The following is a 23,577-nucleotide window of genomic DNA, read 5'->3' as shown; positions in this document are numbered from 1 at the left end:
TTTTGGCCAACATCTCTTCTAGTACTCTCTGGCAAGCTCATTGAGGCACAAGTCCAGATAAGGAAGAAGGAGGGTGGGATGGTCAATAACTCCACTGACCTAAGACGCAAGTCTGACATGGCAGAGAGTTTGAGCCAACCTAATGCGATTAGGAGGAAGACATGATCCCAATCTAGCTATGACATTTATGTTTTGAACAATGAAAGTCTTATTTTGCTTTTATGTTTACATTGTTGAAATAAGACTTTCATTGTTCAAAACATAAATGTCATAGCTAGATTGGGATCATGTCTTCGTCCTAATCACATTGGGTTGGCTCAAACTCTCTGCCATGTCAGACTTGCGTCTTAGGTTAGTGGAGTTATTGATCATCCCACCCTCCTTCTTCTTTATCTGGACTTGTGCCTCAATGAGCTTGCTAGAGAGTACTAGAAGAGATGTTGGCCAAAACTTGTCCATTATCTCTTTCTTAACTTTCTCATGACTCTTTGGAAGTCCATCGAGAATCATGAGTTGTTGGGTTTCCCGGCCTATTTTCCCACCCAACGCCTCAAGTCTATCAAAACCGTCAACCATTTCCACGACATAGTCGTTAATGTTTTGGTTGTTCTTCAAGACCGTTCTCCTCAAAATGTTCGCCACTGATCTTATGAGACACTTGGTGGACATTTCATCAAACCATTTAGGTTCTTCAATCAATGACCTGTCGGGCTTGTCAATCCAGCCAAGAGCATTGCCGACCGAGGCCAACAAAAACCTCTTGACATTACCGCTCGCGGTATCCCATCGATCACAAGCACCCTTTTCTTTGTCTGATATGTAATAAGCAGAGGGGCGATCCATAGTGAGGACTAACCTCAAATCGCCAGCCAACTGATCAATGTCAAGTCTCCTTTTCCAATCCAAATAAGAATCAGAATCACGTTCCTTTGATTTAAGGATCACACTATAAACTTCCCAAGTAGTAAACATCTTTCGTTCAAGCTGAGAATAAACACCAATAATATAAACATGTTAAATTTCAAGGAATTGCAAATAACCATAAAACAATTCATCAATTTTACATCCACAAAAATCAAGCACAAACGTTCTTCTACTAGGAAGCTGTGTCATATTCATGCAAGAAATCCATTATTTTTACTGGCCACAGTGTCGACAGATAGTCCAGAGACCATAAGAATGGCATGGCTGACTAACAATGCTAAAGCGTATAACATAAAATTAAACACTAAGGATTCTTTACTTGTGCGTGAACTGCTCTAAAGAAAGGTCGAACCGGACAAGCACCTCCTCCTATAGCTCCCTCTAAGCATTATTAAAATACAATCCTTATAATTTCGCAGCAATATTGTTCCGGTAAAGACCAGTTACGATATTACTGAAAAACTAATTTTACAATTTTAATAACCTTTATCTAGAGAAGTCCAAACTTACGAACTGGTAATCTTCCTCCTGTAAAGACAGGCCGGTCACTACTTCGCACTAAGACCAATTTTATGGAGGTCATATACAAACGTGTTGTAATTATCGCTTCATATTTTCTTGTTGGTGGTTTTAATAGTTTAATTATCACTTAAGCAGATAAGGCAGGTATCCACATTCAAAGAATAATTAAACATGTACTAGCTATGCATGCAAGACAATAAGTACATAGGTGATGCATGAGTTAAACTAGATTTTAACAAATAAAATCATAACTCAAATTAAATACTCATCTTTCATCAATAAAACATAACATGTAAACACATTTACAAAAGGTTCACATAAACATAATGACAAAACTTGATCATTTAATTAAGCATCTAAAATAAATAGATAGAGTTAAAATTCTATCTTTACATAAACAATATTATCTAGACATTAAGTCCAATCTTAAACAATCATACATTATTAGTTAAAATAACGTATCTTGATTATTAGAATTACCTTTTAATACTATTAGGATTTACTTAGATAGAATTAATCAATCCTTATCCTAAAATTAATGTCTAGGTGTATATTATAAAAGATTAGCTAAGTCTCAATTTAAAATGCCCACTTTGATATATAAATCCGCATTTATCCAATTAAGACTAAATTCATTTAAAACACACCAATTAAATTTGAGAATTAAATTTCTCATAGCTTTCATAAAATCACATGACAAGAAGAATCTTATTACATCTTTAATTCAAAATGATGTTTTCTAGATGAAATAAAATTCGTCTTCATCAAAATTAAGGACAAAATTCAACTTAAATAAATAATTAAGGATTTTAATAGCAAAATTAATGCTCTATGAATTTTCATACCTTTAAATCACATTTGATGTTATCTAGATGAAACAAATTCACCTTCATCAAAATTAAAGATAAAATTCAAATTAAACTAGGAATTGAATTCCAATTAAAATCCAATTAACTAGTTCAAACTTTAATAATTTAGGATTTAAGTAGCATGTTAATGCCAAATGAATTTTTCACTTCTTTAATTAAACCGATGTTATCTAGATGAAATAAAATTCACCTACATCATATTAAAGACAAAATTCAAACTAGGAATTAGATTCCAATTAAAATCCATCCAATTATTATACATGTAATTTTCAAAATTTTAAGGTTTAAAACAATTGAAAAACTTATGTCTTTTCCTAAGGTATATTTCTAGGAAATAATTCTATAATACACCAATTAAAATTAAGACAATTTCAATTAAACCTTAAAATAAAACATGAAAGCATATAGCGAGAATATTCTTTAAAATTCCATCCAATTATGGAAAAGCCAGAAATTAGATCAATCAAATATTGAATTTCCTTATGTTAATTATCATGATATTATCTAGATGGAAAGAATCCATCAAAATCAACTAATTAACAAATTAAATCAATTTATTTGAACTAATTATTCCAATTGACAATTTTTAAAGAAGACAACAAAATTCTCTTTAAATTAGAATCTTGATTAAACAAATTAATCATTCCAATTTACCACAAGTTATAGAATTATTCTAGGTTTAGGATTTTAAACCACAATTATAAATAACTTGTGCGCTAAGAAACGAAAACACGAAAACGAGACGACGAGACGATGCAACCCAAAACCCTAATTAGATTTTGGGCCGCCACGGGCCTCGCAGCAGCCGCTGCTGCCGCGCCCGACTTCTGCCGCCTCTCGCGACTGCCGGCGCTGCTCCGACTGCAGCGTCGCCGCCTGCTGACCACCGCTGCCACTGCCGCGAGCGTCGCCGCTGCCCGGAGAAAGAGCAGTTGTCACTGCAGCGTTGCCGCCGTGACGCTCCCACTGCAGTTCCCACCTGTTGGAATCTATGCCCGGTCAATGGACTTTGACCAATTATAATTTCAACGAGACATTTAATTTAGTAAAATTAAATGATATAGCGTCGATCTACGTTCGGAGTAGATGACCGTGGTATATTTATTTTCTCAAATCCGATTCCCGGTGAGTGAGAAATAATTATTTAAAGTTGTGCAAAAATTGCAAACTTAATGAGCTACGAGAGGAGATTAGGGAATAATTAAGAGAGTTAATTATCCCACATTGAAAGTTTCAACCTTATTAAACTAGTATTTAATAAGAAGGATTATTACATGTAATAATTATAGTGGACTAAGATGAGCTGTAAGAGCCCACACGCGCGCACACGCGCGCGCCGCCCGCCCCGCCGCGAGCCGCGTGCCGCGAGCCTCGAGCCTCGAGCCCGAGCCCGCGCCCGTGCTCGTGCTCGTGCCCGTGTCCTTGTCCTTGTCCTTGTCCTTGTCCTTGTCCTTGGATCTTGGCAATTGGTCTTTGGGTGGTCTTTGGGCTGTTCTTTGGGCCTAGTCCACGTCGTGAATGAATCTAGAAGCTTCTAGACTCAGCCTCTCTAGCTCTGAGCGCGTAACGCCCGAGCGTTACAGCTCGTAACCGACGACCGTTACGGTCCCATTAATGACGGCCATTATGGCCGTTGACCCCCTGCAGTGGACTGAGCCTATAAATAGGCTAGCCATTCTAGCATTCTCGAGATCAGAAAACTAGAATACACTCTGCATCATACACTCCCTTCTCCCTCTGCATTGTTCTTCTGTCGAAGCTCTGCCATCTCCTCCATCCAGTTCGCCGGAGCTCTGCTGATAGCGGTGCTGCTTCATCAGAGACGTAGCCGTTTTATATTTGAGGACGAAACGCCAATCCGAAGAGCACTACCAGGGCGTATCTCGTCTTGCGGAAAGAGGCCTCCTCGACTCGGCTATTTCCTTTTACAGTTCATTAGTTTCGAATTTTCCGTTGTAATTTCCGTTTCAGTTCTTCTTGTATTCCTTCTTGTAATCCCTAAATCTCCAACACCACCTGCCCTACGTCGCCTGGAACACTGCGGCTGCTGCCCCAACCGAAGTCAGGGCTGCCGCTGCCCAATGGAGTTGCTGTCGCTGCCACTGCTGCTGTCCGACGTCGCAGCGGCCAAGCTCTGGAGCTGGTCACTGCTGTTGTCAATCGGTTGTGCAGCCGCTGCCCGTCGACAACACAACGGCTGTCCGGCGCTGCTGTCCGAAGACGAAGCAGTCGCTGCCGGAGCTGCTGCCTGTTGTCTCCTCCGATCAGCCGAGGCCACCGCTGCCTCTCCTCACCGGATCTGGATGTCGGATCCCCGATGAAGACAGCCCGGAACGCAAACACACTTAGGTTTAAATCCTTGTGTTCTTTTAGTCGTTTCCAACTTAATTAACTTGATTTATCGCGGTCAAATCTTAATTAACCGTTTCTTAATTTGTAACAATCTTTTATGTTCATATCAAATATGCACATTTAAATATCTAGCTATTAGCAATTTAAATTGTTCTTGCATATAAAGAACATAAAACTATAGATCTACGAATACTTGGTTAGATATCGAATATTCTTGTGAAAAACTCGAATAAAATTCAAGATTCATAATATTCTTTCATCGATCCAAGTATTCAATCATGGACCACTTTATTTCTTGATTCAAACACATATTCACTTAAACACATACATATATGTAATCAACAAACATATAATCTAGTATATATTACTTAGAATATATAGATCTAATGTTGTTCATCATAGATCTAGAATATTTTGGAGAACTTAGGATTTAAATCCAATAATCTCAATATTCAATCATCGATCTAGAACATCATATCATAGATCCGAAAAGAAAATCAAGAAAAACATAGATGCAACACATATTATAAACATATAACATGTATTGCATTATTTTCGAAAATCCCAAGTTTTTACACTACAATTTTCGAAAAATTCAATTAATAAAATACATAATCAGAGCCTAAAAATTGACTCTGATACCAATTGTTGGGACTACCGCATCGGAAGACACGGAAAACAAACAGGTCCTTAACGGATCTATTTAGGTGATTATGCATTCGATTCCAATTTCATGCAATAAACATAGATCTATAGAACACACATCAAATATTCACATAAACATGCATATTCGACGTGAATTAAATGTTACCTCATAATCCGACATCGGATTGACGTTGCTTGTTGCACCTCCGAGCGATCCCTGGTTTACCGACCATGTATCTTTCGTACTATTCCCTTGTCCTTGAATATTTTGAATATTTTTCCACTTTATTTGTTTGTCCAGTGTCAGTTATGATGATATAAATGCCATAGTACTATATGGTTAAATGACTTTAATGGAAAGGGAATTCAATTTATTAGCAATTTATATTTAAATTAGTTCTAATTCAGTCAAAAATTTCTTGTATAGCCGACCAAGCGAAAATTTGAATATTTTTCCACTTCCAGTGCCAGTTATGATGGATATAAATGCATAGTACTATATGGTTAAATGACTTTAATGGAAAGGGGATTCAATTTATTAGCAATTTATATTTAAATTAGTTCTAATTCAGTCAAAAATTTATGTTGGCACCGGTCAAATTATAATTAGGAAAAAAAGATAAAGCATAGTATTGCAAAAATAATGTAGGACTAATTGAAGTCACAGCAAAAATAATTTAAAAAATAATGCATTATGCATAGCATTGCAACTTGCTAGGGTTTGCAATTTGCAATGCCTAATTTTTGAATGTAAATATTAGGAAATGGTCGCATTTAGTTAATTTGAGTTTATCACTTAGCAATTACGCATAAATTTCTAGGTGAAGAAAGGAATCGGTCACCTTTCTCATGTTGTCATATTCTAATTATGATTCCACCACCATTTAATACCGACCAACATATTTAGTTGCTTAGCCGAATTGTTAGTCAAACAGTTAATTGTAGATACATTTCTATTGGAACATGGCCATAATTGGTTTGAATTTAATTTAACAAACATTACTTTCTTATTGTATGTGATTTTTGGATTTCCAACTGAGTTACGATTAGTAAAAATGTACTTATTTAAATCTAATAAAATAGGTGCCATTTTGTTAAAACTCATTTAGAAACAGTATGGTCACTTTGGCTTGTCCTTGTAACATTAAACTAGTATTAAAATATGCAATATATTGACTAACAATGTTTTAATGATAATGAGAGGCCGTCAAAATTTCCATTCCCCACAATCTCTCACACTCATTTGACTTAACAAGGAGTACGTATATATTGACTGTGGACGCTCTTAATAAGTACTACCTTCGTCCCCCAAAATTTGCTACACTTTGACCCGACACGAGTTTTAAGAAATGTAATGGAAAGTGAGTTAAAAAAGTTGGTTGGATGTGGATCCTACTTTTAAAGTATTAGTTTTATAATAAAATGTGAGTAGGAATGAGTTAGTGGAATATGGGGTCCACTACCAAAAATGGTAAAAATGAAGTATATCAAATTTTCAGGAACGGACTGAAATATGATATAGTAAACTGTATCAAATTTTCAGGACAGAGGTAGTACTTTATTTACATAAAAAATCTTCCTTTCATAGATTGAGATTTCAAATACTTAGCATCCGATTAAAACATTCGTAATCTACCACGTAATCTTAATTATTTTTTTAAAAATAACAAAATCTCAATTATTAGACTTGATAAATGTAAAACAGCAAAACCCTAATTAGAAGTTTTTTTCGAATTTGAAAGAAACATCAATTAAGGATTCATTCATTGAATGGGATAGATACCATAGTCCAAAATGCATTAACTTTACTAATCATGATTAATTAACCCATTAATTAAATTATTAGTCCACTCTAACTAAACACTGAATCTGAAGCCAAATCATTCCCCCTACTGCAAATCCCAGTATTCTTATCTTTCAACACACTCACATATCTTTCTCTCTATAAAAATCCAAATTTTCTTTTCTTCATTTAATAAACCCAGAAAAGATCTTCGAAGAGTACCCATATCTCTTCAACAAATCTGATTCCACATCACTAACACCCTATTGCTCCTAATTTACAGAAACCCTAGTTGATTCTTCTTTTTCCCCCAAATCTCTGTTACCACATTCATCGGAGAGAGTGGGGGGAAGAAGCAAAAGATCGAATTTTCATCGCCCCCGGTTAATTTATTTGGGGGAATTCTGTAGATTAGGGCGGCAAAAGAAGTGGTGAATTCCGAAGTGAGAATATTTTGAAGAAATTTTCAGTGGAGAGTGTCAGAGATGAAGCACATTGAGAGCCCATCAACCCCTGGGAAATTCAAGATGGAGAAGCCTCCTTACAATCGGCTGCGGCTGCAATCTTCAATAGCTAAGCTTGCTTTTTGGTCTTTAGTATTTATTGGGATGATGTTCGTATTCTTTTATAGATCACCGTCTTCATCGAACCCCGCCCCCTCAGATCGTTCTAGAAGGTCCCTTACTAGCTCATATGCAGGCCCTAGTTTCGAGAAAAGGGTTAGACAGTCTGCTAAACCTAGGTCGAAACATGGTATGTCTGTGTTGGTCACAGGGGCTGCTGGTTTTGTAGGCACTCACGTCTCGGCCGCCCTTAAGAGGCGAGGCGATGGCGTTTTGGGGCTTGATAATTTCAATAGTTATTATGATCCTTCGCTTAAGAGGGCGAGGCAGGCGATGCTGGAGCGCAGTGGGGTGTACATTGTGGAGGGGGATATCAATGATGGTGCATTGTTAGCTAAGCTGTTCGATATCGTGCCATTTACTCATGTTATGCATCTGGCAGCGCAGGCTGGCGTGCGTTTTGCCATGAAGAATCCTAACTCGTATGTGCACAGTAACATTGCTGGCCTTGTTAGTATGCTCGAGTTTTGCAAGAATGCGAATCCTCAGCCTGCTATAGTTTGGGCATCGAGTAGTTCGGTGTATGGACTGAACACAAAGGTGCCCTTTTCCGAGAGGGATAGGACTGATCAGCCTGCTAGTTTGTATGCAGCTACTAAGAAGGCCGGTGAGGAGATTGCACACACGTATAACCACATATATGGGCTTTCGCTGACAGCGTTGAGGTTTTTCACGGTTTATGGGCCTTGGGGCAGGCCGGACATGGCTTACTTCTTCTTTACCAAGGATATCTTGAAAGGGAAGTCTATTCCGATCTTCGAGGCGACTAATCATGGCACTGTGGCGAGGGATTTCACCTACATTGACGATATAGTGAAGGGGTGTTTAGCTGCTCTGGATACCGCAGAGAAGAGTACTGGAAGTGGTGGCAAGAAGAAGGGGAAAGCTCAATTGCGCGTTTATAATTTGGGGAACACGTCTCCTGTGCCTGTGGGGGATCTTGTGAGCATTTTGGAGAAGTTGCTTAAGGTGAAGGCAAAGAGGCTGGTCATGAAGTTGCCAAGGAATGGTGATGTGCCGTTTACACATGCTAACATAAGCTTGGCTGAGACGGAGCTTGGCTATAAGCCTACAACGGATCTGCGTACTGGATTGAAGAAGTTTGTTCAATGGTATCTTAGTTACTATGTAGATGGCAAGAAGAGCTCACATTGATACAGTTTCTATTTTTCCATGAATTGTGCGGTTGGGTCGTTCTATTCTTGTTCATTTTGATTCATATGATTGTTTTATGAACTGTTTTGTTCACTCCCTTCTATTATCTTTTATCACATATCTTGATTTTGTCATATAAAGATAATATCCATGATCCGACGACTAAGAAGCTCTTTTGGTTGCTGGGCTTTGTTCCTTAGTGTCTGACCTGCATCAAAGCATTGATCAAAGTTGTTCATGTACCTATCTGGAATTGGGATACTGTTTCTTGTTTATTCGATTTCATATGCAGATATGGGGTGGGGTGGATTTATTTGAAGTTGTCATGTTATGAGAAGGGATGTGTTGAATTTTGCTACTAATACTATAGCTGCCATAACTCTTAGTCACAGTTTACTTCAATTATCATGGTCTTTGCAGTTGTAGGCTGAGAAAGTGAAACATAACTTAAGTGTGCATAATCAAAGAAAGCTCCATTTCAGTTACTTATGCAGATTAGGTTTGTGGTCATCTTCATGCTACTTGTGATACTATGTTGGTATGCTTTTTTTGGCCCTCTTAGAAAGTATAAAATGAACTATATCCATCTTGTGCTATTTTGGTCTAGTGCTTCCCAGTTCTGCATAGCTATTTAGTTTTGGTATTCTGATTATTTTGTCCCAGTTTTCTTGATAGTTGTATTTCTATGTCATGAGGCTTCCATTACCATTTTGTTTGATAATTGATGACTTTTTTTTGGGGTTTCTGTCACTTTTTGTTAGATTATTTCTACTTGTCTCAGTTGTTTGGTTTTGTGTTTCAGGCAGCAGTAACACACACATCGTTCAGATTCAGTAGTTTTTTGAAAAAAGTAAAAATAAACACACACACGACGACTAAAATTCTCTTTCTGCAAGATAGCAAGCGCAAAACATAGGCTATTTGAGCAGTCATTTATAGGACCCTAAGAATTCACTAAAACATGGTTCTCAAACATACGAACCAATCAGTTTTGTTTGATACAAACTTTATAAGAAACTAGTACTCCCTTCGTCCCACAAAAGATGTCACACTTTCCTTTTTAGTTTGTCCCACAAAAGATGTCACGTTTCCATTTTTGGAAAAAGTTCTCTCTCACATGAATATAAAAATTATATTTTCTCTCTCCATTTAACACACAATATAAAACCTCCTAAAATCCCGTGCCGTCCCACAAGTGTGATATCTTTTGTGGGACGGAGGAAGTACTATTTTTAAACAATAAACGAAAAGCTCTAACCAGTAACGTGGCACAAGCTTCTAATTTACGGCAAATAAGTCTTTTCTTTTCTAGTTCCCAACTTGGCACAAATCCTTAGAAGGCAATTTTGTTTCCAATATTTCAGATCGACCATGAGATGATATAAAACATTGATATCCACACTTTTCTCGCCGCTCTTGGCATTAAGAGCATCCACAATAGTGGACTAGCCGACGTCCTAGCAACCGGCGTGCGGCTAGGCGCTCGGCCAGTCCGCTATTGCGATAGGCTAGCCTAGAGGATGAAAAAAATGCCCCAGCTCACGAACGTGGACGAGCTGCGCTTATATTTTTATAATTAATTTATTGTTTCAACTCTTTATATACAGTTCCTTACATTTCATTTTATTCACACCACTTATTTTTTTAACGGGTATCTTTTCCTCCTCTTTCATTCTCTCTAGATAAAATGAATCACGACAGCGCCAACACTGGCGAATCACAAACGCCGTGCCCCAGCGGCAGCAGACGAGGAGGAAACGCCAGCGGCATGAGATATACGGATGGGGGAACCCAGGTGGCGGCATGGGCGACAACATGAGTGGCGGTATGGGTGACAACATGGGTGGCGGTATGGGTGGATTTCTCGGGTTCTTCGGGGGTTCCCTTGGGGTTTCGGCGGGATAGGCGGCATGGTGGAGGCATGGACGGCAGCGGTGGCAACGCCGGAGCCGGTACACCGGTAACCCCTCAATCGCTGTTTGGGGACAATGTCTATCGGCCCAGCTTAGATGGGTTGACTGATGGAGCGGATGATCCTACCCCACTGATCACTGACTACACCGGCGAAGACACTTTTTCGATGGAGGAGTTGGGTGTTTCTCCGATCAGGGAACTAACTCCTCAGCCGGCGGGAAGGAGGACTGAGAGTGGGAGGAGGGGGATGAGTGTCGACGACGATGAGCCCGTTGCCGGGGATGGTGGAGAGGACTCCGACGAGGCACATGTTCAAGCTTGAAGATGGAACTTTTTTTTTTAATTGTAGTAGACGTTTTTTTAATTATAGTATGTTTTTATTTTATTGAATTATGTTTAAACTTTCTCCACTTTGTCTAGTTTAATTTCGAATTTGTCATTTATATTCGTTGGTCTAGGACATTAGCGGGGCTATTGTTAGGCTAGGGCATTGGCTAAGCTGTTGGAAGGGTATGATGATGTAGCAGGAGAAGTTTTTGGCTGGACTAGGCTATTGCTAGCTTGTTGCTAGTCCACTCCTATAAGAGCATCCACAATATCAACGGACTAACAATAGCCCAACCAAAAACTCCTCCCGCCACATCATCATGCCCTTCCCATAGACTAGCTACTGCCCTAGCCAAGCAACAACCTAACAATAGCTTAACCAATGCCCTAGCCCAGCAAATAAACTGAAAATTATGATTAATTCATTTTAATTGTTGGTGTTTATCAAATATTTAAAAATGAAGTGCAATTAATTGTAAATATAAATTAGAAATAATTTTAAAAAAAAAAAAATCGGCCTAGTCTAACTATTGTGGATGCTCTAAGATGCATCACCCCTATATGTCCCGTATGCATTGGTTTTGTCTATACGTTGGCTTGAGCTTTTTTTAACTCAAAAAACTTGAAAGAGATGTAATTAGAGCCGAGTCCATAGAATCTCCTTGCTGGACACAGAGAATTTCACCGCCATCTGATCATAGGGAAGAATGTCAGCAGATGCAAATATCAAAACCAAATCAAGAAATATTAATGTGTCAGTGTCAGTATCGTAATCAATAAACATGTTACATGTCTATATAATGCTACATTGTCTATCTAATCTATTAATCGATATTTGGCCAGTCAAACATGCGAAATTAAGTAGAGTGTATGATTTTTATGTGAGAGATTAATAGTTATGTGCTTGTCTTTAGTAATTTGAATCCTCATCCTACTAAACAAAGGGAATTAACACAAAACAACATATTTTTAGGATAAAATAATAAATAGTAGTAATAAATTTTATCCCATCATTTGAGCGTTTACCAGGACCAGAAAAAGAAATGGGGAAAAGCTTTTTTAAAATTAAGATAGGTAAGTTAATTACAAATCTGAATAGTCAGACATCATCAAATTCAAAATCTGAGACTCTTCCACATCCGGGTAGGGCGACCCGACTTAATCCGGGTCTGAACACGCTCAAACTCCGAGATCCGACAGGGTATCGTTAACCCGCCCGGCTGATTGAACCCGAACTCGTTTTCGGACTCCTTCAACAAATCCCCAAACAACGGGTGGTTGAAATACACCACCGGCACCAAAATCCGCTCGAACTCGCCGTCGCTCTGCCCCACGTACACCGCCATCTGCCCCTTCGGCACCGCCGAGGCCTTCTCCAGCATCGGATCCCTCTCCACCCCCTTCGCTCTCCACCCGAGCCTTCGCGCGCCCCACCCGATCAGCCTGCAGAGGCGGCGGCGGCGGCGCTGCGGCCGAGATGCTCTCCGCCGGAAAATTGACGCCACGCGGCGCTTCAGCGAGAAGCCTGCCATGCTTTTTCAGTGTTTATAGAGATGGAATCGAATTGAATTGGATTGAATTGGTCGATGAAAGTTGAGAAAGTGTTGAAAATTGGGGGAAAGAGTCATGCAAAAGTGGAGGAGCTGTTTGGGATTCCGTACGGAGGTGATCTGCTATTTATGTACAAATCGTAGGACTCCGTTTAATAACGGAATGTATCCTGCATTTAATAACGGGGTTGATACAGTGGAAGAAACGAGTAAAAAGTTGTGTGTTATTATATCTGTGCACAAAATGGTCTTATTTGTGGATAATATTGTTTTTAATAATTAAATAGAGAGATAAGTAGACATATATAAGTGGGGGAAAGAAAGAGATAAGTAGATAAAACTAAGTAAAATATTTTTATAAATGAAAATAAGATTAATATTGAACGGACTGAAATTAGGTCATTTGGTGAATGATTAAATCCGGGATTGGTAAAGAATGTAACACTAATGTTAGTTAGAAGTGAAATCGGCATATTAGTACTCCTACTTAGAAGTGTTTCTTAAGGATAAACATTATTTTTTATTCTCTATATGTACCTTCATATCTCATTATTTATATTCACCCTTCATTCTTACTCTATTGGTTTTTTTCTATTTTATGTAAAAGTTTTTTTTATAAACTACGTACACATGTGTTTTTATAATTAGTTTTGTGCTGGATTTATTTTTGTTTACTATTTATCTCAATTTATTTGATATTAACAATTAAAAATGAAATATATAAATAATGATAATGTGAAAATGAAATGAGAAGTGGGATAGGCCTTGAGATAAGCGCTTTCATTATAGGGAGATAAGCTATGTAGGTAAAATATTGATGTGAAAACAGAAAAAAAAAAAAAAAAGAAAAAAAAAAAAAAAAGCATATCCATTATGTGTGCTCTTACTAGCTATATAATCCGTACATGAGTTGTACTAATAATTAATTTGATATTAGGTACAATGTAGGGATAATGCTTCCACATCAGAACACATTTTGTACACAGCTTGTGGTTGGAATATTCGCCTTAATTTTAAGTATACCCATTCATATAACTGACCTGTCACTATTAAGTCTCAAAACATTCCCCTAAAATAATAATTTTCATGTCAAATTTGATGATATAGTCAATTTTGGAGTGTTGGAATTGTACCGTTAAAATTAATTACTTCGCCCTATGGTACTATCCAGTCCTCAACGTAACTACTCAGCCTGTCTATAAATAAATATTTTATTTTAGTTCGACACAAATTTAAAAAAAATGAAAACAAAAATTTGCGACATGATTTGGAAATAATTACTATTATTCCGGAAAATATCAGTGAGATGTCAAAAAAATATCGTCAGATTTCGTTAATACTGCAAACTTTTAGCATTGTAAAACGAACTCAATAGAGATGGATATTATAACAGTAACTATCACAAAGTTTTCATGATTGAGAAGTGTATCATTTTTATATAGAAAATGATAAGTGACCCGGCTGAATATTCAATGGTGTCATTTTGTTATGGATATTTCACTTTCAAGTCTTCTTAAAATAATACCAGTAAAAGTAGTAGCGTGTTAAATTATTGTTTTGATTATTAATTGATTCCTCTTTGGGTGCGCATGGGGTATTAATATCTGGAGTTTCCGTACTATAGTGTACATGGTTGACTTATATAAAAGCATGAAACAATAAAATCTATATGGATATGGAATTCAATTCGACGATGAAAATCAGAAAGAGTTGTAAATGGTGGATTTGGGAGTATTAATAACTGAATTAGTCCTACATTTAATATTGGAATCCATAAAGTGGAGGAAAGAAAAAAAAGTTTTTGTGTGTTATCTTTATATAAATAGTCTTATTTGTGGATTTGATTTTTTTTTTATAATTAAAATCGATAAAATGGAATATAGAGATATTTGGAAAAAAAACAAATGAGCAACATAAAAATAAATAAAATAGTTTTATGAATGAAAATGAGATTGATTTTGAATGGATCCAAAGTGAAACCATTTTTCATGGTGTCCTCGTTGGTGGACGACATGAATTTGAATGCGAAATGAATAGAGTAAAAGAGAGAGAAAAACTATTAATAGAGTAGTAATAGTATCGCTTAAAAGTGAGATCTACCTAATTAGTTTCCTCCGACTTAAAGTTGAGTCGTATTCCTAACCAAGTTGATTCATTTTTTTATTAATAAAAACAAACGTCTAATCACTCTTATTTTATTCACTTTTCTACGTTACTCTCTGTACTTAATTTCACTCTCCTATTTTATTTAATAATTTAACACATTTCTTAATTTGCTCAAAATTAATTTGACGAAGGGAGTAGTATTTTGATATATGTAAACTTCATATTTTTAATATAGAACTAATTTCAAGTGATGGAACAAAACGAAAATATGATAGTAACTTTTTTTATGAAGAGAGAGCATAAATTCTCATGTGTTTTCCTTAAATTTATCGATAGTGTTTTTAAAGAAAATATTTGAAAAATAAGTTTAGATTATTTTTTAAATAATTTTATTAGTATTGTTTAATTATTTGCACGTATAGCTGAAATAGAGAATTTAGAGCATCCACAATGGTGCTTAGGCCATCCACAATGGAGCATAAATTCCAATACGAAAGATTTGGATGTGTATTGAAGGATGGACGATAATTACCACCCCCATTGTTGGGGCGATAATTGTAGAAGTTCCTTTGATTTCCTCCTTGATGCACATAATTAACATCCTTTACGGTAGGTTGAGGCTCTACATTGGGTGCCATCCCCAAACTTATGCTATCCACCTTTTGATTGAGAATCATCATTTGTTGGTTGAGGAGATTGAATGCATCCGAATCAACAACCGAAGCTACCGGCATAGAGCCATCTCGACCCGAGCTCCAACTCTTGCTAGTGTATGCAAGCCTTTGAAGCATCTTCTTGCACTCATCAACCCCTTTGTCCAAGAATGATCCCCGCGAACCAAAGTCTAGTTGACTTTTGATAAATTCCGAGCATCCATTATAGAAAAGGCTCACTTGATGGCCCGGAGACAACCCATGGTTAGGACACTTCTTCAACAAAGCATTGAATCTCTCCCATGCTTCGAACATAGACTCTTGGCTCTTCATTTTAAAGTGGGAGATCTCCGCTTGTAGGTTGAGAGTAGAGCTAAGAGGGAAGAACCTCTCCAAGAACTTTTTGGCTAAGTCGTCCCAACTTATAACCGAGCCCGGCTCAAGGTTATCAAACCAATCTCTAGCATATCCCGTCAATGAGAAAGGGAATAGCCTAAGCTTGATTGTATCTTCGGGAACCCCATTAAGCTTGGTAGTGTTGGAAATCTCCAAGAATTTGGCTAAGTGCATATTAGGATCCTCCGTGGGCCTTCCCGAGAAAACACGTTGCTCCACAAATTGGATCAATGCCGTCTTCAACTCAAAATTGTTGGCATTTACTCTTGGATCAATGGGTGGCATTGGGATATTAACGTTCCCAAATGCATTTCTAACCGGTGCATCTCTTCTCCTTTCCTCCTCTCTTTCCCTTCTCATCTCCTCCATTTGTTGTTGTAGTTGGAGGATGATTTGGTCTTGATTAAGGGGAGGTGGAGGTGGAGGTGGTACTTCCTCGTTGTTCCCATTTGGATTTTCCATTGGCTCAACTAGATGTTGAGCTCGTGCTCTCCTCCTTCGTCCTCCTCTTCTTCTATTGGCGGCTTCTATCTCTAAATTAATCGGCTCAAGGGGTAAATGCCTTGAGCGCGTGAGCATAAAAACCTACACAACACAAAGAGAGGAAACAAAGAGAAATTAGAGCTAAACTAGAAAACTAAACTAAATAAAGCAAGTAAATGTCTAAACTAGTATTCTCTATCTTATCACAATATCAAACACAAAAGCAAATTAGTCCCCGGCAACAGCGCCAAAAACTTGACTCATGCTAAACTTGCAATCAAAATGTCACCCACAAGTGTATGGGGGTATGTAGCACGTGGCAAGTTAAAATTATCGATCCTCGAAGACTAAGTGCCGGCTTGAGTACTACGATGCAATTTAGAACACTATCTAGACTATTAGAAGGGGTTTTTTTTTGGTTTTTCTACACTAAGACCAAAGAACAAGTAAGAAAGTAAGAGCAAAAGGAAATTAAGACAAGAAAAAGGATAGTTTTCACTCAAATTGGGAAGGTAGGGATATGGATCCGTTGGTATGGATCACGGGTGTTCACCTAGGGATCATGCTCATCTAAATGGTCTTATGTGTGGCTAGGAAGGTCGGGTTAATTGGTTAGACCCCCTCTCGGGTGCACCTAACACGTTGATCGGCCTCTAATGTCGGAGTCTCCTCCCTACACTTCGAAACCGACTCCTACAACCTACGGACCCAAGCCCTCTCTCTAGCTATGCCTCTCTCGAGCACATACAACGCACGGAGTTGTTGGTCATTTAACTATCTAATTAAGCATCTTTCAACGACAATAATTAGAATAAGACATATCAAACTGGTAGCTAATCAATTGGATAATGAAAAAGCACAACAACCAACAAAACCATCACATAAGACATAGATAAGCATAAATCAAGATTTATCCCATGGAATCCATACAAACTTCACCAATATCCCTAAATAAGAACTTAGCTACTCATAATGGAAGCTAAAACAAAGGAAAATACAAGAACAACAAAAGAAAACATAGTATGAAAAGATAATAGAACTCCCTAAGGTGGACTTGATGTTGGGGAGGATCTTTCTTCTTCAATCTCTTGAAGATGAAGCCTCCTTGCCTTCAATCCTTGTATCTCTCGATTTTTTCTCTCAATTTGTCGTGGGGAAGGTTAGGGTTCTAAATTGAGTTAGAACCCCTTTTATACTCGGAGTGAAAATCAGGACAATTAGCAAACACCCGGTCGGGTGATTTGTAGGTGACAAAACACCCGACCGGGTTTTCTTCCCGAAGCCCGCTATTTTGCAAAACACCCGACCGGGTTTTCCGAGAAATGGAAAACACCCGGTCGGGTTTTCCTCCTGGAGTGGCTACTTCAAAACACCCGACCGGGTTTTCCGAGAAATGGAAAACACCCGGTCGGGTTTTCCTTCTGGAGAACTCCTCGAATTTCAGCTTCGGCTCGTTTCAACCTGTTTTCATCACAAAACTACGACAAACCCATCAACTCACCTAATTAGTGTATATGCGGTGAAAAAACTTGTATATAACATCTTAAACCATCAAAAGCACTCTTTAATCACCCATAAAACAAGCCTAAAATATGAGTTTGTCAATTTACGACACATATACGGGAAAATTCATTAATTTTATTTAAATAAAAAAAAGTACATTAACTAAAAATCATAAAAATAACATAATAAAAAAAAATCCGGGCTTCCACACATGAGCCACCTTGAATCTGTTATAGTTTGCCGCTAGCCGAACGGGGGTCTCGCTGGTATGACATGTTTCTGTTTCTGTTTTAGGTCTTAATTTTGTATTGGGCTAGTTGTTGTTGTCCATCGCTAGATGTTGCTCTTGTACAGAAATTTAGAGATAGAGAAAATCGCGTTTATATAGTTTTTCAAAAATTAAAAAAAAAATTGAATTTTTTTTTTAAAAAGAATTAAAAAAAAAAACAAAATTCGGCGCTGGCCGATCGGGCCGCCACAATGGCGGCCAGCGCCGAGCGATCGGCCAGCCCACGCCGATCGGCTCGCCGATTTCGCTCTCGCCGACTGCAATGGTTCGGCTAGCCGGTCGCTAGCCGACCATTGCGGATGCTCTTATAGCCATCACCATCCGCAAAAAGTGAAACAAGATAGTGGAGTTTCCGCTTTAATTAATCCGTACATGAGTTGTACTCTTTTTATGTTCTAATAATTTATAATTTATACAGATAATTCAATGGAGGGATAAGGGCACACTTTTATATTCTATTATACTCCCTCCGTCTATTTTGGTCCGTCCACAATTAAGAGTCACACTTCACTTTTACCATAAATAAAAAGTTGGTCTCACATCCCACTAACTCAATTCACTCAAATTTTATTATAAAACTAATATAAAAAAATAGGTTTCACATTCCACTAAGAGTGTCCACTATAGAGGAGCTGCGGCCGGGCCACGCCAGAGCCGCGAGCGTGGCTCCCTATAGTGACGGGGATGGGCGGGCGCCCGGGGGGGGGGGGGGGGGGGGAGCGCCACGATCGTGGCCGGGCCGCGGTGCCCCTATTGCAGCGGCCACGACCCGCGGCTCCCCATTTTTTTTTTTTTTTATTAATTCTATAAATATACCCATTTTTTACACCATTCCAATCTCCACTCTTTTCATTTTATCACCAATTCTACTTTTGAAAAATGAGTTCCGACGATGAGTTCCAACAATTGGTGGATAGGGAGTTCGATGAATTCGTTTAAGAGGTGCAACGGGAAGCAGAAGAGGAGGAGGCGGCGGCGGCATTCGTTCGCCCGTTCTATCATCGACGGACCATCTGGCGTGACCATGTCGGGGCACACCAACGGTTGATGGAAGACTACTTTGGCGATAACCTCCGTTACCCAGCAGAGATTTTTTGTCGCCGCTTCAGAATGTCGCAACGGTTATTCATCCATATAGCGACTACATTGGCGCAGCGGTACAGGTGCTTCACATTGCGCAGTGATGCTAGCGGCCGACCCGGGTTGTCGACATATCAGAAGTGTACCGCTGCAATTAGGCAGCTTTCCTATGCCGGGCCCGCTGATATGTTCGACGAATACCTACAGTTGGGTGAAACAACTGCCCTAACGACGTTGAGGCAGTTTTGTAATTGTATCCAGACCATCTTCAGTCCGGAGTATCTACGGAAGCCAAATGCCGATGAGTGCCAGAGATTGATAGATATGCACGGGAGAGTGCATACTTTTTCGGGGATGTTGGGCAGCATCGATTGCATGCATTGGGAGTGGAGGAACTGCCCGGTTGCTTGGAAGGGGCAGTTCAAATCTGGATTCAAAGGGAGACACCCAACAATGATACTGGAAGTTGTTGCTGACTACCGATTGCAAATCTGGCATGCATATTTTGGTGTCGCGGGGTCGAACAACGACATCAACGTACTGGATTCGTCTCATCTCTTCAATGATGAGTGTCAGGGTGAGGGTCCGACGGTCAGATTCATGGCCAACGGGACGCAGTACAACATGGCATACTACTTAGCCGATGGGATATACCCTCGTTGGCCCGTGTTTGTCAAGACGATCCGGAAGCCGGTTGGGCCGAAACAATCTTATTTCGCGGCCAAACAAGAGAGTGCTAGGAAGGACGTTGAGCGTGCTTTTGGTGTCCTCCAATCACGATGGGCCATTCTACGGTACCCGGTTCGACAATGGCACGAAAATGATGTCGCCTCCATCATGTATGCATGTATCATATTGCACAATATGATAATAGAGGACGAAGGATATTCTGCAGAGAACTGGGCACCGGAAGAGGGTGCAAGTACGAGTCACGGTGTTGCAACCGCCCCACTGCAGATGGGTGTACCGCGTAGTAATGCATAAGTTGGTGGGATATGGGTCCTACTTTTAAAGTATTGGTTTTATAATAAAATGTGGGTAGGAATGAGTTAGTGGAATATGAGGTCCACTATCAAAAATAGTAAAAGTGAAATGGATAAAATTATGTATGACGGACTAAAATGGAATACTGGGTAACATTATGTGGGACGGAGGGAGTAGTATATAAAATGATTTGGCGGGTTTTTACGAGTTTATCAACAACTAGAAACAACCAATATTGTTAGTAATTAATGTCAGTTAAATAAGTAAGCGAATTGGCGACTTGATCAAACAAATATCTTTCTTTTTAAATAAGCAACTATTTTTTATTTTAGATCGTTCCTTAAAAGTAGAAAATTTGTAATTTTTCTATTATAAAACATGGACTTCACAATCCGCTAACTCTATTTTCACTATTTTTTCTCTTCTTCTCTCTAACTTTACTTATTTTTCTTTTCATCTCTTATTTTACCAATTCTTTATGCATTAAAATTCATGTCATTTCAAATGTTTCTATTTTTTTTATTACGGAGGGAGTATGTGGTCATTTTCCCTGACTTTTGACGTAATTCCCTCGGTCTTGGGTACAAATTTTTAGGAAGATTAAGAAAAGTGAATGGAAAAAAAGGTAATAATATATATAAGTTTTATTTGTGTACTGTATATTAATAGTATATAAGACTTATGATTATTTATAATGAAAATAAATCAAGACTCGTGTTTACACACGGATCAAAAATACGACTTTTATTTGTGGATAGCAAGATTTGATTATTTTTGTGTGACATAATTGTTTACGTCAGTTGGTGACGTTAAATCTCATTCTGGAAAGCAGTTCTCTGTGTTATTGGAATTACAATTTTTTTAATACTCCTTCCGTTTTTTAAAAATAGTAATTTTTTTTTATCTTAGTCCGTTCTTTAAAAATAACAACTTTCAAATTTTCTATTTTAAGAAATCTTTACATTCCGATACATCAATTTGTTTACCACTTATACCACTACAATTAACAACATAATGTGGTTTTCATGATCTACTAACATTAATTCCATTACTCTTTTTCTCACTCGCTCTCTCTTACTTTACCAATTTTTCTCTCATCCTCTTTTATTTTACCAATTTTTCTGCCCCTCTCTCTTACTTACTAAATTATGCATTAAAATCCGTGCCGTTTCAAAGCTCCCTATTTTAAAAAAACGGAGAGAATAATAATTCACCTCACTTTTCGTCTTAACAACGTACTCCAGTAGTTTCTAATTAATTAACAATGTGCTACAAAATATGCCTGCACGTTGTAGTCAAGAAAAGAATATGTCACCAAATAGAAGATTAAGTAGAGTTTTGAACTACACTTTCATTTAAAATATCAGATCAAGATATATTAAAACACCAAAAGATAGTATGACAATATAATACTCCTTCCATCCAAACTAATTTAAAATATCAGATCATGGTCTATTAAAACAATGACAATATAATACTCCTCCATCCATCCAAACTAAGTGATTTCGAGCATAGAAATTGAATAATTATATTAAATAAAAATAAAATAAATTAAAAGCGATAAGAGAGAGTAAAATAGAAAGATAATAAAATACTAATGATTAGATATTTTATACTTTTGCCAAAAAAAATAACTCAATTTAATTAAGATCGACTCAACTTAAGTTGAAACGGTGGAGTACTATATTGTGTATTATGCAATGTAACTTCTCTTATTTGCGCACAACCACCATCACATTGATTTCCATAAGTTATAACTAGTATGAGAGTTTCTTGATGTTGGACTACACTGATTTTAGTGCAGAATTAGAAATAAAAAAGCTAGAGAGAAAAAGTTGTTAAATATTATTGGTGTATAATGATCTCGCTTCAATAGAGAGAAAAACAAATCATAAATAGATAGAAAATAATTCTGGTAAACGATTTAAATTATATAACATGACTATTTTCATGAGTGACAATAAAATACTACCTCTATCCTATAAAAATAAAAACTTACAAAACGACATGAATTTGAATGTTCAATTATTAAAGTAAAAAATAGATATATAGAAAGAAAAACTAATAAAAGTATTATTAGTGTAGAATTAGTTCCACTTCATTTTAGAAAAAAGTTTTTCAAAATAAAAAGATTCTAATTTTAAAGAACAAACCAAAATAAAAATAATTTATATTTTTAAAGAACATAAGAAGCACTCCCTCCGTCCCAACTTACGAGTCCTATTTTGCCATTTCCGTCCGTCACAACTTAAGAGTCATATTTTACTTTTATCATAAATGGTAAATAAGCTCTACATTCCACCAACTTATTTCAATCACATTTATAATATAAATGTAATATATAAAAATGAGACTCATATTCCACTTAATTTATTCAACCCATATTTTTTTACATTTCTTGTGCCCTAATTAATTAGGACCTTAAATTGGTATGGAAGGAGTAATAAATTAGTTAATTCTAGTAAATCACAAATTTTTAGTTTATTCGAAATCGTTAGTATAACTCTGGACTTTCATCATAATATAATTATTTTTAAAATCTTTTGGTATTGTAAGTTTTAGTACTGGGAGTACGGAGTATTTTTAGAAATGTTCCGGATCATATGTGTACGACGTCCAAATTTCTTTTTCCTCTTTAATAATACAATAACTCATTTTGTAGCCCAATACTAGTGTGCTGTCGATACAGAGTAGACCTATTCTAGGCCCGAGTGAAGTAGGCCGAATTATTGAGGACCAGATTTTAATATTTTATGTAGGCCCGTACGGCCACGACGGTCCACTTTAAATATATTGTAGACCAATACTCCCTCTCTCGGAAAATAGGGTTTCGATTCACTTTTATTATAAATGACAATAGAGTCTCACCTTCTATTAACTTATTTAACTCATATTTTATTTAAAACTAATATTTGCAAATGAGATTTTTATTCCACTAACTTTTCTATTTATTTTTCTTAATATTTCTTGAAATATGGGCCACCTATAAATTGGACTTATAGTGGTGGCCGAACGAAGTATGCTATGTAATTCAAGAATCTTTATTGTATTTTGTATTATCAAATAAAATATGGAACTCTACTTACACGTGTAAATATGTTTTTGGTCGTTACAATAGTTTAAATTTGCTTTCACTTTAAAGTAAACATGTATTCCGTATTAATCAATGGTGGAAATAATGTTTGGGCTAATTAATTTTTAAAATGGGCTACTTTTTTTGTTTCTACACAATGATGCTTAATCCAGAATGCGTAACCAATGGTGGAGTATGTGAAACTTTATTCTTTTTACTTAATTCAATAAATGAGTACTACTATTTTCTTAAATTTTATGCGGAAAAGAAATCACTCCCACAGGTACAACTGGAGAGTGAACATTTCAATTGTGCAACACCTTCGAGAATCCGCAACGGTTCTCTT

General features: G+C 37.3%; 2 protein-coding genes, 1 non-coding gene and 2 pseudogenes across 3 annotated transcripts; 2 read left to right on the top strand and 3 right to left on the bottom strand.

The window, feature by feature from the left end:
* Positions 1-285: 285 nt before the first annotated feature.
* LOC148932826 (uncharacterized) lies at positions 286-972 on the bottom strand. Its single transcript, XM_089065245.1, has one exon. The coding sequence runs from the start codon at positions 970-972 to the stop codon at positions 286-288; it is 687 nt and encodes a 228-aa protein (XP_088921371.1).
* Positions 973-7,213: 6,241 nt separating this feature from the next.
* On the top strand, positions 7,214-9,018 carry LOC125201976 (UDP-glucuronate 4-epimerase 3 pseudogene; annotated as a pseudogene).
* Positions 9,019-12,153: 3,135 nt separating this feature from the next.
* Positions 12,154-12,871, bottom strand: LOC125202271 (auxin-responsive protein SAUR36-like). The gene has a single exon (XM_048100643.2). It carries the CDS (start codon positions 12,644-12,646, stop codon positions 12,230-12,232), a length of 417 nt encoding a protein of 138 aa, XP_047956600.1. The 5' UTR covers positions 12,647-12,871; the 3' UTR covers positions 12,154-12,229.
* Positions 12,872-15,227: 2,356 nt separating this feature from the next.
* Positions 15,228-16,301, bottom strand: LOC125209447 (uncharacterized; annotated as a pseudogene).
* LOC125217173 (small nucleolar RNA R71) lies at positions 15,680-15,786 on the top strand. Its single transcript, XR_007175593.1, has one exon. It is a non-coding gene; the product is annotated as a small nucleolar RNA R71 (small nucleolar RNA).
* Positions 16,302-23,577: the final 7,276 nt, after the last annotated feature.

The sequence above is a fragment of the Salvia hispanica genome, chromosome 2 (assembly GCF_029641045.1).
Source record: "Salvia hispanica isolate PSC_SH4W2 chromosome 2, Shi_PSC_v1, whole genome shotgun sequence".
NCBI classification, from domain to species: domain Eukaryota; kingdom Viridiplantae; phylum Streptophyta; class Magnoliopsida; order Lamiales; family Lamiaceae; genus Salvia; species Salvia hispanica.
This window is presented reverse-complemented; position numbering and strand designations above follow the sequence as displayed.